Raw genomic sequence first — 16,630 nt, forward strand, 5'->3', positions numbered from 1 at the left:
TTTTTTTTTAATTTTTTTTTTTTTTTTTTTTTTTTTTTTTTTTTTTTTTGTCTTTTTGTCTTTTTTCCGTGTCCGGCAACGGATCGCAACCCTCAGTGTTGCCCCCGTACCAGACCGGGGACCGGCAACGGGATTGCAACCCTCGGTGTTGCTCCCACGCCTCGCTCAGCCAGTGAGCAGGAACTGGTCTGTATGTGGGATCCGAACCCTCGGGCGGGAGCGCCGCTGCCCTTCCCAAGCGGCGCACTATCCAGTGCGCCACCGAGCCGGCCCTCTATTTCTTTTTTTAAAAAAAATTGCTAATCTGGACCTTCGAAGCTGATTTCATGACCATCTAATGGGTTAAGGGAAATACTCTGCTAGAGCAAACTATGCCCAAATGTATGGCCACAAAGTGCCACCACAGTATGTTTTGCACAAGGTGAACCTCACTGTCAGTAAAAACAAAGACTTTATTGTTTTAATAAAATATGGTGTCACAAATCAGATACTCTTTGGTTTGTTTTCCAGTGAAGGTTAGAATTTGGTCTTATTTATGTTGGAAACTCAGTTAATATAAAAATAAAAGCCAAGGGTTTTTTTTTTTTTTTTTTTTTTTTTTTTTTAAAGATGACTGGTAAGGAGATCCGAACCTGTGGCCTTGGTGTTATCAGCACCACACTCTCCCAAGTGAGCCACAGGCTGGCCCAAAAGCCAAGTTTTTAACTGAATTATTAATATTGTCAACTGATAATCGATACAAACCAAAAGGAAATATTGTTAATAAAGGCAGTCTTTATTTTTCTACAACAGCGTAAACACATTATGCCTTTGGGTAACAGCATATTTAAAAAATTCTATCCTGAATTTTAAAGGAGAAAAAAATAAGCCTGAGGCTTTTGTGTAAAATTTCTAGATGTTACCCAGAAGATTAATGTTCACCTACAAAAAACTTTTATGGAAAAGTATCTTCAAATAAAAGGCAAGAAAATATCTTTTTTTTTAATTAAAAAAATCCCCAAATCCCTATTTCTTTCATTTTATATCATGACAGTGTGCCAAAAGGTTTGATGAACTGAAGAGCAGTGGAAGCTCACCTGTTGACAATCAGTATACTCCCCTAATGGCTGCTGGAGAAAGTCCTGTTGAAACTTTAGCCACATATATCAAATCCTCACTTCTTCACGCACACGGAGATTTTCAGGAGACTCCAGTTGGTCAGGATGCAGTTTCCAAAACAGGTAAGGTTTTAAAACAAAATGCAGTATACTTGTTCTTATGGTAATTCTGCAAAATTTTATACATTCCAGTCAACTTTTCTTTCTTTCTTTAATGGTTAATCTAAAGTTAATTGAAAAATCTATGAGTATTTGTATCTTCCTGAATTTTAAAAATTATAATTGTCTTTGCTATATTTAAAAAAAAATGTAAGTGATAATATATAGGTCAAGCACTATTATTAAAACAAAATCTTTACTATATCAAAATTTCCTACTCCAGTCTGTTCGTGTAATTATTTCATATATTATTTATTATTTACTGTGAATATTCTTTTAACTTTATGTTAGAGGAATTTGACCCATATTTTTTACCGTTTTTTTTTTAATTGAGAGAATCTTGCTTATCTCTCATGTAATCTTTTTTTTTACAGCTCCTCTTTATTGCAGTTAACAAGAACTTCAAGTGATACAGGGGCAGGGTAGAAGAAATATTTTCTGCAGTTACATTGGAAATAATAACTGTTTTTAGAAATCCTCAGAGTGTAGTGTGTTATTTTCATCTCACCAGCAGCAGTCAGATTGTTGATATAAAAATTTGCTTCAGGAAGAGAAAACTACGCTGTTGGCTCTATTTGTACATACCACATCAGCATTTTTTGAGATCTTCATTGTAACATTAGCAATTTGTGATTTTTTTTTTTTGTACTGTTTCGTCCATATACCTTTAGAAATATCAAGGGGAAATGCTACCTGTCAAGTACCATCTTTAACTAGCCTTGGAAACCATGCATATACATTATTACCATTCAATAAGTAAAAACCCATTCTCAGCTAGAAACGCTAACCCCCCCCTTTTTTTTTTGTATGTGTTTGTTTCTGTATTTAAGGAAGACATAGTATAGCTTCCACAAGGAATTGTGCTTCAGAAAGTGAAAATTGTACTACTCGTAATGGTGGAGAAAAGACTGAAGAATCTGAAGGGTAGGAGGCTGGTTGTTTGCTAGATAAGATTTTAATATTAATATCAACTTTAAATTATAAAATATATGGTTGGTGGATATATGTATCAGTTACCATAACTTAGGAATTTCACATTACACAACTGCTGAAACAATTGGAATCAGCTTAGTTAATGTGTTGAACTATAAACAATTGCTTAATACCTAAACATATGACTTACTCATAATATTTATAAGTCTGGGCTTAGTTGTTCATTTTTTAAAATTCATTTTTATATTTGTAAATATTAGAAATAACCTCTATTAACATAAAACTTTGAAAAGTAAATTTTAATACCTGAAGAAAACTATGCCATTAGTTCTCCAACTTTATTAAAGAAACGGGATGTGTATTTGAGAACTATTTCAATATAATTACTTATTATAGAAGCATTTAAAAATTAGAATGTCTTTCAATATATTGCAAGTTTTGATAGCTTTGTATTGTTTTGTATACCTCATATACAATAAATTGCACATGTTATAAAATGTTCATTTTGCTGAGTTTTGAAAAATGGGTACACCATACAACCATCACCCAAATCTAGATGTAGAACATTTTCATCATCCTTGAAAGTTCCTTTGTGCACCTTTAATTTTGACAGATTCTTTAATAACAGCTTTATTAATATATAATTCACATACCATAAAATTTACCCTTTTGAAAAGGTTCTGGAGGTGGATGATGGTGATGATTGCACAATATGAATGTACTTAATACCACTGAACTGTACACTTAAAAGTGGTTAAATTTGTAAATTTTATGGGATATATATTTTACCAAATTTTAGAAATTCACCCTTTTAAAGTGCATAGTTCAGTGATTTTTACTTTATCCATACGGACTTTTAACTGATAGATTTGTTTGTGTGGCACAAAAGTTTGCCAGATAATTTTTTTACAGAAATTATCTAATATTTCATATTGTGATCCAAAAAGCCACAGAAACTTTATGTATCATTCAATTAATTATTACCTGTTTACCTTTTGACCATCATTTTTTTGGAAGAACAATTAGTTAAAAGTTATTTAAATTCTTTTGACTTTTGTAGAGTGTTGATTATAATCCTTTTTCTGGTAGCCCAATTTTATTTCAGCTGTAATTTTTTTTTTGTATTAGAAATAATGAAGTTTAATTAAATACACAATAAATTCATATTGTAGGACTGTGTGCCTCTTCCTATTTATTATTCCTTCTTTTGCAATGACATGAAGGCACACATGGATCACACTCATATTTCTTTTTGAGGTGATATAATTTTCAAAGAAAGTAAATTCAAGAAGTATATAATTTTTGAAGCAAATTTTCTGATGCATCATCTAAACTTATTCTTAAATTTTTAAAAATATGTAAATAAGTACATTGTCGTCTTAAGGATCCCTTTAACTACATTTATTAATTTATGTTTAATGAATGCCTAGAAGCAAACTTTCTTGCTGTTAAAAATAAATAAGTAAGCCATGCTGATTTTAATTTGATTTTTGATGAATAGTTTTAGCTGTTTTTCCTTTTTTTAAAGTATGAAAATTTTAATATTTAATCATTATCTCCCTCCCACGCTCATAACCATGTAAAAGTGCTGTTTAATGTTCCTTACAAGAACTGGAATATATTATTTAATTTTTCTTTGTGGATTGGTATTATTTTTATAAACTTTATTTATTTATTTATTTATTTTGTCTTTTGTCTTTTTCCGTGTCTGGCAACGGATCGCTTATTATTTAATTTTTCTTTGTGGATTGGTATTATTTTTATAAACTTTATTTATTTATTTATTTTTTTTGTCTTTTGTCTTTTTCCGTGTCCGGCAACGGATCGTATATTGTATATGTACCACTGGGGTCATGGAAACCTTTCTAGAGGGTCAATGAGGTCAAAACAGTTTGAATAATAATACCAAGATATTATGTGTCATTTTCACTGTGTGGACATTTGCTCAGATGGTGCAAAAGCAATGGTTGGTAAAATTGTTGGATCCTTAGCCCAAATCAAGGCAGGGGCATCAAACTGTCCTAGTTGTCACTGTATTCTTCAACACCATGCACTCATAGCTAGAAAGGAAAAAAAAAAGAAAAAGTCTAGTTTTAGTTAAGAATGTTCTTGATGAAGCAGTAAAAATTACTTACTTTATTAAATCTCCAACCTTGAGGATACTTCTGTGTGTTTAATACTCTGTGTGATGAAATGGGAAGTGTACTTCTGCCGCACACCAATGTACGATAGCTTTCTTGAAGAAAAGCACTTATGTGATTGTTTGATTGTGAGCTAAACTAGCTGCTCTTTTAAAAACAGAAAACCATTCTTACTTGAGAGAATGACTGACAGAGAAATTATGGTTATTCAGACTTAGATATTTGGCAGACATTTTCTTGAAAATGAGCTGGTCACTTGTCTTTGACAAAATTTGAGCTTTCAAATAAGAATAGGAGTTTCAGAAAACTTACCTGCTTTCGTGTGGTTGGCAGCATCCCAGTACTTGAAGACTTTTCCAATGCGATTGGTGGTCATATTAATGAATGTAATTTTTAAAATATATTGTACAATGAAATGTTCAATTGGAAGATCTGCATAACTCGGTGAACCAATATTTTCCAAATGATCAATGCTGCGATTGGTGGTCATATTAATGAATGTAATTTTTAAAATATATTGTACAGTGAAATGTTCAATTGGAAGATCTGCATAACTCGGTGAACCAATATTTTCCAAATGATCAATGCACGATGTTTAAAGAAATCACGCATGGGTTAAAGATCCCTTCAAAGTGCAAGATAAATCAGTGGATTTTGATGTTAACTGAGGAGGGAAAGTTCATTGATTTCAGATCCCATTGCAACTAACCTTTAAGAAACTACCATTTCTCGAGTTTTGGTGTAACATCAAAGAAGGATACCCACAAATTGAATGCAAAAATGTCAAACAGTGCTGCCGTTCTCACTAATTTTTTTTGTTTTGGAAAATATAGTTCATTTTCATAAAAATATATTAGCATGTAATAGGTTTATTATTCTCTTTAAATGAATTAATGTTTGCTGAATTTCTCTGTTTTAGTTTCTAATCTGGTAAATACCAATATATATATAACTCACATAAACAGAAGCTTTTTAGGATTCTCAGTTTTTAAGATTATAAAGTGTTCTGAGACTAAAAGTTTGAGAACTAGTGTTCTATGTGATAGCAAGAATAATTACTAAGGAGTCTTTCGGTGGGCATAGACTTGTATGGGAACTCATACTTGTGATTACTTCATACTTTGTAGTCTTTCTGTGCACTAGAATTGCTGTTTACAGCAGTATCAAAATATTTCTAAACGCTATTAGTAAATAAAGCTATACTGACAGTATAAAAGTTTTCTGAAGAGGTTTATAATTTATTATTTTCTAGTGACAAAATTAATGGGAAAAGTTTCTAGTGGTCCTTAAATAAAAATTATAAGATTGCTAAGTCAAAATGTTCAGCCTGAGTCCAGAGATTTTAGACTACCCAGCTATGTTATATATGTGTGAATAAATATCAAAATATGTGGAGAGAAAAAAATATTTTCTGATATGGCATATTTATGTGTGTAGTGAAAGTAAAAAAAAATGGAGCAAAACTAGTCATTCTCTTATCATTGATCTTAAATTAGTGGCTATAAATGTAAACCTTACAGAAGCAATATTTATTCTAAGCAGGAAAACTACCAAAATGCTTAATTAAATCTCTAATACTCCAGCCACTGGTTCTTACGTGGGATGGTGTATATTACAATTTTCCAAGGAGCTATTTCACTAGCTTCTTCCTCCCTTTACCATTTCTATTTGAGAACCTTCAATCTAGAATTTTTATTTAGAGAAAGATTGGGATTACTTATTTTAATCATTGGCTGTTTAGTGAGAGAAGGATTTCTAGTATTACTAAAGATTTAGAAGGATTGTCTTAGTACTGTAGTGGTGGGAAATCCGTTTGTTTTTGTTTTTTGTTTTTGTTTCTTTTTTTTAAATATACCTCATGGGAGATGACAGGTTTACTAAAACTGTAGTGTCTGGTGGCATCCCCCTTTCCTATCTCTGCATGCCCGAAGGCTCATTCAGTATGCCTTTAGGAAGTGACTTTGGCAGTTTTGCAGTAGTAAAATTTTTGCTACCCTCGGAATCTTTTTAAATTAAATATTTGTTCATAACAAGCATTGATCTACTTCTGAAATAACTTCACTAATAAGTATTCTCATTAATAATTTCTAAAAATTTTCTCACTGTGACTTTTGCATATATCATGTGTTTAGCTGGAGTCTTTTTATTTGATATGAATTTAACTCCAGGGCAAACTTAACTGTGTGTTTTCTCTATACTCTAAGTTTTAACATTGATTGTTCTTTCTTTTGTGTCTAAGCCATATGATATAGTAGGGTTATATTGAATTGTTCTTATTAAAGTAACATCCTCTTTTAAGGTAAAAAGGAGCCTGTTCTGAGGAGTTTGAAGTATAAGTCAAAAGGAAAATTTAATTTTTTTCTCTTTTTTTTTTTAAGAGCCAGGAAATGTCATTTCAATTCTTATTTCTTCTGAGTTTTTGAAAATGGATTCATTAGTAAGTATTAATTTAAAACCCCAAGATCTTCTATTTACTTATGCTTTTTTTTCCTTCAAATGTCTAGAAAATTCTAAGACATCTTACTAAAATAGTTAATTCAGTAGTGTGATTTTATTAGAATAAACTGCTCCTGTTTGAAGGTACTTTGTTTTGTTGGGAAGGGGTTTTAAAGACTAATATGTATCATTTGTGTGTTATGCCTATAAAGCAAACAATCCTCAAGGAATAGTTCACTATCGTATTTGATGAAATTAAACACAATTAACTTTACCCCAAAAGGGGTTTTGCCCTACATCCAAATTAAATGAAAATTGGAATATATTTGTTTTGCTATTTAAGTAATTTCTTTAACCATATTTTCCTTATTTGTGTCTTTCATTTATAGTTTAGTGAATAAAGAGCAAGTGTCCAACTATTAATATAATTTTGTATGTGTATCACGGAAGTTCATGTCTGTTGCTTAAGAGTAGCTAATGAAACATAGCTCTAACATTAAATGTATTTGTTTTTCTTCTTTTTTTATTTAATAAATTTCTTTATTATTGAAATGATTTTATATGTTTTTGTGATTGATATTTTATGGTTAATATTTAAATAAATATTTGTTTTTATTCCTGGTAAAACTGTACAGGGCAGAATTTTCTTTTGCATTTCCATATAAATTTTATGTGTTAGCAGATATGAAGTTTCTTTACTTGATTGTTTTAGAGTTTTACTAGTTCCCTGTATTCTTTCTACTCCTTAACCCCTCCCCATTTAGCCAACTGCTTCAGAGAAGGGTTACAGAAAAAAGGCAGAGTCTAAAAGAGTCCTTAACTTTTGAGTTTTGATATCTAAGCCCCAAAGGATAATTTTTATGCCATAAGCGAAAAAATTGGAAGAATACATATTAGCCTCTCTTTACTTTTAAAGTAAATAAATATACCTGAGCTTGGAGGGAGGGGAAGAAAGTCAGAGAGCAAACTAAACACAACAGAGAAAACCCTGAATTGACTGAAATTTCGATTCTGCCATCCAGAGAAATGGAGGCTCAAAATTATAAATAAGTTTAATTATAGGAAGTCACATATCTTGCACACTTGAGTAATTTATAGACTAAGATTTATACTTGCCGCAGGCATAATAAACACATTTTTGTTTGAAATAGAGAAGGCTGAAAATAATTTTTCTCGGTATGTAGATATGTCTTTACAAATTTGACCTGCTGGACCACTTCGGAACAGTAGAGTAACCCAAATAAGCAAAACCCAGTTAGTGCCTAGCAATACAGATTAGGCTTTTAATAAATTTTATGTTTGAAAGGTATTGCTATGACATTACTTTTCATGCGACTATTTTCAACTTTCATTTTCTGTTCTGTGTTTCGTAGGTTGAACAATGTATTCAGTATTGCCACAAAAATATGAATGCCATAGTAGCTACCCCATGCAACATGAACTGTATTAATGCAAATCTTCTTACACGTATAGCTGATTTGTTCACACACAATGAAGTTGATGAGTTAAAGGACAAAAAAGATAAATTTAGGAGGTAATTTTTAAAATTTAATTTTAAACCTAATATTCCTATTAAAAGAAATATATTTCTATTTCATTTTAGTGAAATATTGTAGAATATATTTAGAAATATATTTCTATTTTATTTTAAATGAAGTAAAATTTAACCAGAGCCAATGACTTAAGATAGAAATGAGTAATTATTTTGTGTAATGAACATATGAGCATATGGTAGTAGTGAATATTATGTTAAAAATTATTGACAGGCCTTAGTATAAAGAGAAAGAGTGGTATGAGATGAAGTCAGCAGTAGTCATATCACTAGGGGCTGTTTAGGTCATAGCAAGGAGGATATACTTTACTCTAGATATAAGTTGTAGCAGAGATAGTCTAGAGTTTAGGTCAGAGGTCAGGGCTTTAAATAGAACTTTAAGAGTAGACAAGGTTTGAAACCATCGAACTGGATGAGATTCCCTAGCAAGAGACCATAGTTAGTGTTTTTTGTGTCCTGTTCAAGAAATCTTTGCCTACCTGAAGGTGGTGAAGATACTCTCCTATGTTTTTTCATTATTCATTTTGAATTAATTTTTTTGTGTGGTATCGGGTAGGGCTCAAGGTCCATTTTTTTCCCAAATAGATATCTAATTGATACAGCATCATATATTGAAAAGACCATCCTGAATTGCAGTGGCACCTTTACTATAAATTGGGTGACTATAGGTGAGGTCTGTTTCTGAGTTCTTCATTTTGTTCTGTGGATTTGTCTGTCTTTGTATCAGCAGCACACTGTCTTAATTACAGTAGCCTAATAACTTTTTTATCTAGTAATCTAAATTCTCCAGCTTTGCCTTTCTTCAAGATTTCTGTCTTGGCCATTTTAGGTCTTTTACATTTCTGTATAGATTTTATAATCAGCTGTTCCATTTTTTCTTTCTTACACAGACACAAACCTACTGGAATTTGGGGTTAGTATTGAATCTGTAGATCAATTTAGGAAGATTTAACATCTTAATAATATTGAGTCTTTGGTCCCTGAACACACTATAACCTGCCATTTATTTGGGTCTTTTAAAATTAATTTCAGCAATGTCTTATAGTTTTCACTGTAGAGATATTTTTCTTTTTTATTTTATTAAATTTATTTCTAGGCATTTATTGGTGCTATTGTAAATGCTATTCTTATTTCATTTTCCAATTGTTAACAAGAGAGTATAGATAAAGGCTTCCCAATATTTAGAGGATCAACAGAGGAGAAATAGCCAGTGAAAGGCATGAGAACGAAGAGCCAGTGAAGTAGAAGGAAAGGTAAAAGGAAAGGTTTCAAAAGGAGGAAATGATTAAGTGACCAAATGTGTGGAATGCTGCTATCATGTAGAGTAAGATCCAAAAATGTATTATAAACTCCTAAAGAGAATCTAAGGATTTATTAATCTTATTTTACACATGTACAGTGTTTATTTTCATCACTATAAAGTAACTTTAGTAAATATAGAAAATTAATGTGTTGGTCATTTGTTGTTAACAGTAAACTTTTTTGTAAGAAGATTGAGAGACTGTTTGATCCTGAGTACTTGAATCCAGATTCTCGGAGTAATGCAGCAACATTATATAGGTAAGGTAATGTGTTTTTCCTTTGATGTGCTGTATGATGCAGCTATATTTTTTAATGACTACATTTTAAATTTCTTTTCGATGTTTTTTGTATCATCCTTGTGTTACAGATGCTGTTTGTGTAAGAAACTTTTAACAAAAGAAACAGAAAGAAGAATTCCTTGCATTCCTGGAAAAATTAATGTAGATCGACATGGAAATATTATCTATATACACATAAGGTGTAGTGAAGATAAAATATAGCTTTTTAATGTGAATTTCTAGTGTGTTTATAAAAGCACAATTACTTTTATAAGCATAGGATAACATCTTTTCTACATCTTTGATCCAATTTTGATTTAGAAAGATGGTACTTTCAAAACAAAGTTGTTGTAAAAGCTACATTTTATTTACTGGGTAAAATTTCATAATGTCTTTAAATTTTAAAATGATAAAAATAATTGAATATTAATCTTGAAAAATATTCTGGTCACTGCCATTAAATTTATTTTCACTAACAGATTTTAGTTTTCTATATAAATGTTATATTGAATTTTATAAGAGAATCAAATTACTTTCAGTTGAATTTTGGTGAGGAAAATTGTCTTTACAATGGGATTTTTCATAATCTATTTATTCTTCATACTTTGTTAGTATTCCATTAATACATATTTCACTAATACATAATACATATTCCTCTTTATGTTCAAAACAAGTTCTCATTCTGAGTTGGGGGAAGAGTATTGTAAATTGGTATGTCACAGGAAAACAAACTTCAAAATGTTTGTATTCTTTGGCAACATTCTACTACTAGGAATTTATCCAAAGAGATAATGTTGAATTTGTGAAAGCATTTAACAAAGACATTTATACTAAGTAGCCAAAAAAAAAGTAAATACGCAAATGATTAAACAAACTAATATATGTTCATATAATAGTATATCTATATAAAACACATCTAATCAGTTCTTAATGTGCAGCCTTTAAGAATAATGTAAAAGAATGCATACTTATATAGAAAGTTGTTAGTGGTAAATTAAGTGAAAAAAATAGGATATAAAACAAAACTAGACACACATTCACTAAATGTTAATTTTCAGTGATAGTATTATGGACGGTTTTAATTTTCTTTTTTACTTGTTCTTTTTTCTATATTAAAGAAAAAACCTACAATGTTATATTTCATATTTTAAACATTAAAACAAATACAGGGCAACACTTAATTTTATTCTAGTAATAATAACACAATCAACTTTAAAATGATTTATTTTCCTCTCAGTACAATAATCTGGGAATCTTCATTGGTTGTTTTAAGCATCTGGAATTTTATACTTTTTTTGTCTTTGAGATTTGATTCACTTTTTGAAAATTACTTCCTTCCTGACAATAACAGCTATTAATAGTAGTATGTGAAAAAAGTAATTGATGTTAACTTCAACACTGATTTTTGTTGTTTTATTCAAAATATTTTCTTATAAGTCAACAATCAGTGCACACATTTTATCCTTTTTTTTGGTGGCTGGCCAGTATAGATGCACACATTTTAAAAATTGTCTTTAAATAACTTTTAAGACAGATGTGCCTATGTAATTTGTAATAAAATGATGGCATTTTTGTTATTTGTTGAATTAAGCACAAAAATAGCAAAAAGTTAGAAAAAATTAAAATAGTAACTTAAAAAGAAAAGGAACTTGAGTTACACGTGACCATAGCAAATATGGCTTAAGCCTTTGCTATTTTTAAACTGTGTATTATTTAATCTAAAAATGTGTATTACTACAACCTGATGGTATATTCTATACTACTCAATTATTAGAAAATTCTGTTTGAAAATAATGTAAGAAACTAATACATTAATGAAATGTTTAAAATCACCAATAATTAATAACAACTTGTCTTACAACATATAAACAGTTAGAATAAAGATTCCATTTAACAATACATGCCTAAGTTCCAAGTGTTGGCATACTCAAACTATATTTAATTTATAATCCTTTATCTAGCTTGGCAAAATAATTTAGCATTCAACATTTCATATGTCTTTCTGTTATCCACAGAATAAACTCCCAAATGAAATTTTATCTACCTTTCATGCCATATCCATCATTTGAGGAACATTCTTGGGAATAAACCACAAATTTAAAAACATCTGTTTAAAGCACATTGTCTATATTGCTTGCTTGAAAAATAATATAACAACTCTTTCCCCAGAGATAAAACTTGGGATGTTCATGAGTATTTGAACAGTCTTTTTGAAGAATTAAAATCTTGGAGGGATGTATATTGGCGTTTGTGGGGAACGATCAACTGGCTGACTTGTTCAAGATGTTATCAGGTGAATTTTGTTTTTTAAATTTCCTTCTCTGCAAACATTGAGAGCAACATTCTTTTGACCTCTGCTATTTAATTAGTGTGTTTGGATGTGTTTGTACAATATCTAACATCTTTTTAAAGAAAATGGTGGCAAAAGCAATGGTACTGTTACTGTTAAACTTTGCTTGCAGCTGGCTTCATTTCTCTTGCCATGTTTCTTCTTCCTCTTTTTTGTTTTGATTCCTGAAACAATCAATGCCTTGCTGAATTTTTAGGAAAGCAACAGGTTTTAAGTGATGAAATTCATTTTTTCAATGGAAAACAAGTACAGAATCTTTATTTGCTTTATTTGCATCCAAACTGTTTCTCTGTTGGCCCATCCATCTCTACAGAAATTCAGAAGCACCTTTGCAGATAGGATGTTATTGGTTTGTGCACTTTTTGTTATAACAGTTGTGTTCCCAAAAAGCTTTTGTTCATTTTTATAAATGAAGACTATGATAAAAGTATAAGAAAGCTTACTATTTTAACAGTAAATCCTTTTATGGAATCAATGCATCTTTATAAATCATAGTCATTCCAAATTAATCTTATGTATGTTTTCTATGTACAATTCTAGAGTTTTCTACCTTCAGTTTTTTATGAATTCTCATGGAAGTAGACAGTAAAATAGAAGGGGGGGAGGGGAGGCGGATACAAAATAGTACAGAGAGGAAGAATGGGATTTATTGTTCTATAGTAATACAGGGAGACTCTAGTTAATAAAGTGCTGTATATCTTTGAATAGCTAGTCAAGATGATGTTGAATGTCTCTAACACAAAGAAGTGACAAATGTTTGAGGTGATGTATATATGAAGCACCCTGATATGATCACTACACACAGTATGAATATATCCAAATATCATATTGTGCTTCTTAAATGTATATAATTATCATGGGTCAGTTAAGAAAAATATATTAAAAAGAGAGGGAAAAAAGAGAAATAGAGAGTAGAATAATGGTTACCAGAGGCAGGGAAAAGGAAGTGTGCAAAGGAGGACTGGGGAAAGTTTGGAAGGCTGATACAAAGTTATAAAATTATAGATAGAAGAATAAGTTCTGGTGCCTTTAGGGTGACAATAGCTAATAATATTGTATATTTCAAGATAGCCAGAAAAGAGGATCTTGAATGTCATAACCACAAAGAAATGATAAATGTTGAGGTGATAGATACGGTAACTATTACGATTAGATCATTATACAATATATACATGTATTGAAACAACAAATTGTACCCCATAAACATGCCAGTGAAAAAAATAAATTTTTAAAAAAACTTTATTGCTAAGTAATAGTTCACTGTATGAATATATCATGGTATGTTTATCCAGTCACCAGCTGAAGAACATTTGTAGTGGGGCCTTTATGAAGAAAGCTGCTATAAACATTTCCATACAGGTTTTTATGTGAACATGGGTTTTATTTCTCTTGGGTAATTACCTAGTAATAAGATTGCTACGTTGCACAGTAAAGTTTAACATTTACCATTCCTGACAGTTTACCAAAGTTCCTGAATTTTTTGCATTCCTACCAGCTATGTATGAGACTTCTAGTTGCTCCTAATTAATAAATAAATAAATAAATGAATGAATGAATGAATGAATGAATGAATGAATGAATGAATAAATAATAAATTAAAAAAAAAAAAAAAAAAAAAAACTTTATGAATCCCTAAAGTTCTTCTCTCCCTAGTAATTTTCCTCTCTCACTTGGGTAATTTTCAGTAGAGAGAAGGAAGAGCAGCTTACCAAAACCATCAGAGTGGGGTTTCAAACTGTGTGAGATTCCACCCAGTGGGTACCCTATGTTCCCATAATTTTTTAAAATCCAGTTTTTTGAAGTATAATTTACATACCATAAAATTTATCCTTTTTGTAGGGGCCAGCCTGTGGCTCACTTGGGAGAGTGTGGTGCTAATAACACCAAGGCCACAGGTTCAGATCCCTGTATAGGGATTGCCGGTTGGCTCACTTGGGAGAGCATGGTGCTAACACCAAGTCAAGGGTTAAGATCCCCTTACTGGTCATCTTTATATTAAAAAAAAAAAAAAATTCATCCTTTTTGTGAGGTTTGACAAATGTATATAGTCATGTAACTGCCACGATAATCAATGCATAAAACATTTTTATCATCCTAAAATATTCCCTTGGGCCCCCTTTTAATTAATTCCTTCTCCCACCCCATCCTCTGGCAATCACTGGTCTATCTTCTGTCACTATACTTTTGCCTTTTCCAGAATTTCTTATAAACAGAATCATATAGTGCTTAGCTTTTTGAATCTAGCTTCTTTCACTTAGCAAAATGTATGTAAGATTTATCCATGTTGTTTCATGTACCAGTTTGCTCTTTTTTATTGCTAAGTAATAGTTCACTGTATGAATATATCATGGTATGTTTATCCAGTCACCAGCTGAAGAACATTTGTAGTGGGGCCTTTATGAAGAAAGCTGCTATAAACATTTCCATACAGGTTTTTATGTGAACATGGGTTTTATTTCTCTTGGGTAATTACCTAGTAATAAGATTGCTACGTTGCACAGTAAAGTTTAACATTTACCATTCCTGACAGTTTACCAAAGTTCCTGAATTTTTTGCATTCCTACCAGCTATGTATGAGACTTCTAGTTGCTCCACATTTCAGTAGCAATTGATATTGTCAGGTTTGAGTTTTTTGTGTATGTAATAGCTATTTAGCAGTCCTCCCTATAATTTGAGTATCACTTATAAAAAGTATATCAAACCTTTTTTATATAAGTCATTTTTATTTTTTAATGTATTTTTTAAATTTTACTTCTCAATATACTTTGTAGTTGATTTTCATGCCCCTTTACCCATTCCTCTCCACCCCCTCCTCTTCCCCTGACATCATATCTGTTCATTTGACTTAAATAATTCAAGGAATTTTTGTGGTTACAAGATATCAAACTTCCAAAACCTGTTTAGCATGAGAGTATACACCTTTAAGTTATCAGACTAAAAATTTTTAAATTAGAAACCATTATTTGAAAATCATAATTGAAATTAACAACAGAAAATTCTGAGTTATAGACTATACTTTCTTGCTTTTGTGTTCAAGACCAGTGCTTAGAATTGCTTATTTTGTTATTTTCTTTGAATTATTATACCAAATTATAAACATTCTGAAACCTATTAATTTTATGATTAAACCTTGACAAGTTTTTTTAACCAGTGATTCAAAGTTTTCATTAATATAGATGCTAAATATTTACCTTTTAAAAATACTCAAGAATGAAGCAAATGAGGCAAAATTTTATTTCATTTTCTCTTTTTTAAAAATTTTTAAAATAATTAATTTATTTTTATTAGTATTATTATTAATTTTTACATTCTAAGATGTTGTGGAGCAGTTGGGGGTAGGGGGAGAGGAGAAGGGAGAGGGGGTAGGATGGAAGAAAGAGAAAGGGGGGACCTGATCGAGGCTTATGGCACCCCCTTCATTCCAGCAGGGGAGCCCAGGGGGCTTCCAGCAGCAGCTCAGTCATGGCTTGGCTGGATGTGGACTTTGGGGGTGTGTGGCTGAGGCCCTCAGTGCCTCCCAACCCAGGAGCCCAGGGAGCTTCTTGCAGTGGCTTGATGGTCATCATTGGTATGGTTGCAGATGTTGGAGTGGCATGGCTGAGACCTTTGGCCCCCACCACTCCAGCTTGGGAGCCCAGGGCACTTCCAACAGCAGCCTGGTGTTCATTGCTGGACAGGATGTGGATGACAGGGGTGTGTGGCTAAGGTCTTCAGCCCTCAACCACCCCAGCTCAGGAGCCCAGGTCACTTCCAGTGGCAACCCGGTGGTCATCACTGGGCTGGATGCAGATGTCAGGGGGACGTGGCTGAGGCCCTTGGCCCCCCACTTCCCCGGCTAGGGGTACTGGTGTGATTCCACTGGCAGCTCAGTGGTCGTCACTGGGCTTGATGCAGATATCAGGGGGTATGACTGAGGCCATCAGCCCCCCACTACTCCAGCTCAGGAGTCCAAGTTGCTTCCAGCAGTGGCCTAATGGTCATTCCTGGGATGGATGCAGATGTCAGAGGGGGCATGGCTGAGGCCCTCGGTCCCCCATCACTCCCACTTGAGAGCCTGGGGCACATCCTGTGGTGGCCTGGTGGTCATCACTGGGCTGGATGTGGATGGCAGGGGGGCGTGGCTGAGGCCCTTGGCCCTCCCCCATCCTGGCTTGGGAGCCAGAGGGGCTTTCCGTTCCTTCTATGTTTTATAGGTGTTCTTTGGTAGTGTTAGACCTTTACTGTTTAATATCAGAACTTTGTCTCTGATCTGTGGATCTTTCATTTTTTCTTTCAGTTCCGTGTTGTATTATTCTCTGTTCCCACCACTTAAACTCTGCACTGAAAGTAATTTGTTGTCCTTCACTTACTTCTAAAATGGGGGAAGTTTCTTTTTTTTTTTT

At 32.2% G+C, this 16,630-nt stretch overlaps 1 protein-coding gene across 1 annotated transcript in view; it reads left to right on the forward strand.

The window, feature by feature from the left end:
- Positions 1-16,630, forward strand: part of KIAA1841 (KIAA1841 ortholog) — a 60,897-nt gene that overhangs the window by 13,417 nt on the left and 30,850 nt on the right. The window contains exons 4-11 of the mRNA XM_008570138.1: positions 1,034-1,220; positions 2,087-2,180; positions 5,474-5,517; positions 6,709-6,767; positions 8,140-8,300; positions 9,792-9,878; positions 9,988-10,098; positions 12,068-12,191. Coding sequence (XP_008568360.1) covers positions 1,034-1,220; positions 2,087-2,180; positions 5,474-5,517; positions 6,709-6,767; positions 8,140-8,300; positions 9,792-9,878; positions 9,988-10,098; positions 12,068-12,191 — 867 coding nt within the window. The remainder of the gene's footprint in view (positions 1-1,033; positions 1,221-2,086; positions 2,181-5,473; positions 5,518-6,708; positions 6,768-8,139; positions 8,301-9,791; positions 9,879-9,987; positions 10,099-12,067; positions 12,192-16,630) is intronic.

Source organism: Galeopterus variegatus, unplaced genomic scaffold, assembly GCF_000696425.1.
Source record: "Galeopterus variegatus unplaced genomic scaffold, G_variegatus-3.0.2 Scaffold574, whole genome shotgun sequence".
NCBI lineage: Eukaryota > Metazoa > Chordata > Mammalia > Dermoptera > Cynocephalidae > Galeopterus > Galeopterus variegatus.